Source organism: Atta colombica, unplaced genomic scaffold, assembly GCF_001594045.1.
Source record: "Atta colombica isolate Treedump-2 unplaced genomic scaffold, Acol1.0 scaffold83, whole genome shotgun sequence".
Classification (NCBI taxonomy): domain Eukaryota; kingdom Metazoa; phylum Arthropoda; class Insecta; order Hymenoptera; family Formicidae; genus Atta; species Atta colombica.
Window position 1 is genome coordinate 2,006,877 of NW_017259576.1, and position 1,587 is coordinate 2,008,463.

Consider the following 1,587-nt stretch of genomic DNA (forward strand, 5'->3'; position numbering starts at 1 on the left):
TATGAAAAGCAGTTTTGCATTGTAATTTGTTGTATCTCATTGTATCTCATTTATTTATGACATTTCGATAAGAAAATAATGAACATAGAAGGTATTTATAAGTCATTTTTCTAAATTGACAGCAATATGGAGGCTGTACTTCAACAAAAAGTCATAGAAGTTGCCAATCATGTTGAACAGCAGTTGGATGCAGAATTAGACAAATTAGACAATTTTGATATCAATGATTATGAAAAATTACGTGCACATAGACTGAATGAGCTCAAACGAATGCAAAAACAGAAGCAGAATTGGCTAGTTTCGGTAACGTGCTTGACATATTTATTTGTTTCAGAATATTTAATACTAGAATTCTTAAATATTGTACATATTAGAAATATGTATATAAATTTATGCTAAATTGTATAATTTATACAAAATAATACATAATAAAATATATATATATAACTTCATATTGTTATAGGGTCATGGAGAATATGCCGAGTTATATGATGAGAAAGAATTTTTTGAAGTATCTAAAAAGTCAGAGAATATAGTTTGCTTATTTTATAAAGATGATTCTCCAAGATGTAAAATAGTGGATCAACATTTTAAGATTCTTGCAAAGAAACATATTGAAGCAAGATTTTGTAAACTAAATGTTGAAAGATGTCCCTTTTTGACTGGTATTGTTGAAATATTTTTCTGTTATTTTTAGCAATATAGCAATATGAAGTATATTTATCTCTATTAGTAATATATATTTATGCATTATAGAACGGTTACGTATTAGAATTATACCTACAATTGCGTTAATTGTGAATGGCAAAACCAAGGATTATATCGTGGGCTTTACGGAATTAGGAAACTGTGACGATTTTTCTACAGAAACATTGCAGTGCCGTCTTGCACAATCTGGTGTGATCAATTATGATGATGAAGAATCATCAGAAACTGGCAAGAAGCCATTTATATTTAAACCTTCAAAACCCAAGACCATCAAGGGACGCAACTCGGATGATTCTGATGATGACTGCATCCAGATATAAAAGATTTATGTATATTTATTTGAAATATCTAAAAAATATAACTTTGATGTGGACTCTCGAAATTAAAAACAATAGGAATCAGACAAAGCAAATGAAAGTACAGCGTGGCGTAATTTATCATTAGTAAATAATATAAAAACTTTTATTGATTTATTTTAATATCGTCTATGTTAATTGAACTTTCCAACTCTTTTTGGAGTCTCTTTGGAGTATATTTGATGTAACATGGAATACATTTTGTAATGATGACACGAATTCTATAATTGATCGGTGTGAGATCCTCAAAGAGAAATATTCATTTAACATGGATGACATGAGAATAAATCAGTAAAAATTTTATATTACTAATTCTGTATCAATCACGTTGTACTCTTATTTGCTTTGTTTGGGTCCTATTCATACTTATTTGCATTTTTCTTATGTATTATAAACTTGAACATTATTTTTGTTTCATTTAATATATAATAAGCTTTTTTATAATAAAGTAAACAAATAAATTTTATATTTTAATACTTGGGGGACCTAGTTTTTTAATCATAATTCTCTATACTACATCATA

At 27.5% G+C, this 1,587-nt stretch overlaps 1 protein-coding gene across 7 annotated transcripts in view; it reads left to right on the forward strand.

Annotated features, from left to right (window-relative positions):
- LOC108692894 (thioredoxin domain-containing protein 9) overlaps positions 1–1,587 on the forward strand; it is a 3,837-nt gene that overhangs the window by 1,255 nt on the left and 995 nt on the right. For 6 of the 7 annotated variants that reach the window (XM_018201455.1, XM_018201450.1, XM_018201453.1 and 3 more), the window contains 3 exons: positions 123–303; positions 464–665; positions 757–1,090. In XM_018201455.1, coding sequence (XP_018056944.1) covers positions 127–303; positions 464–665; positions 757–1,028 — 651 coding nt within the window. In that variant the 5' untranslated portion in view covers positions 123–126 and the 3' untranslated portion in view covers positions 1,029–1,090. Of the gene's footprint in view, positions 1–122; positions 304–463; positions 666–756; positions 1,091–1,587 lie in introns of those variants that run through there. The other variant, XM_018201452.1, reaches the window with a different exon arrangement.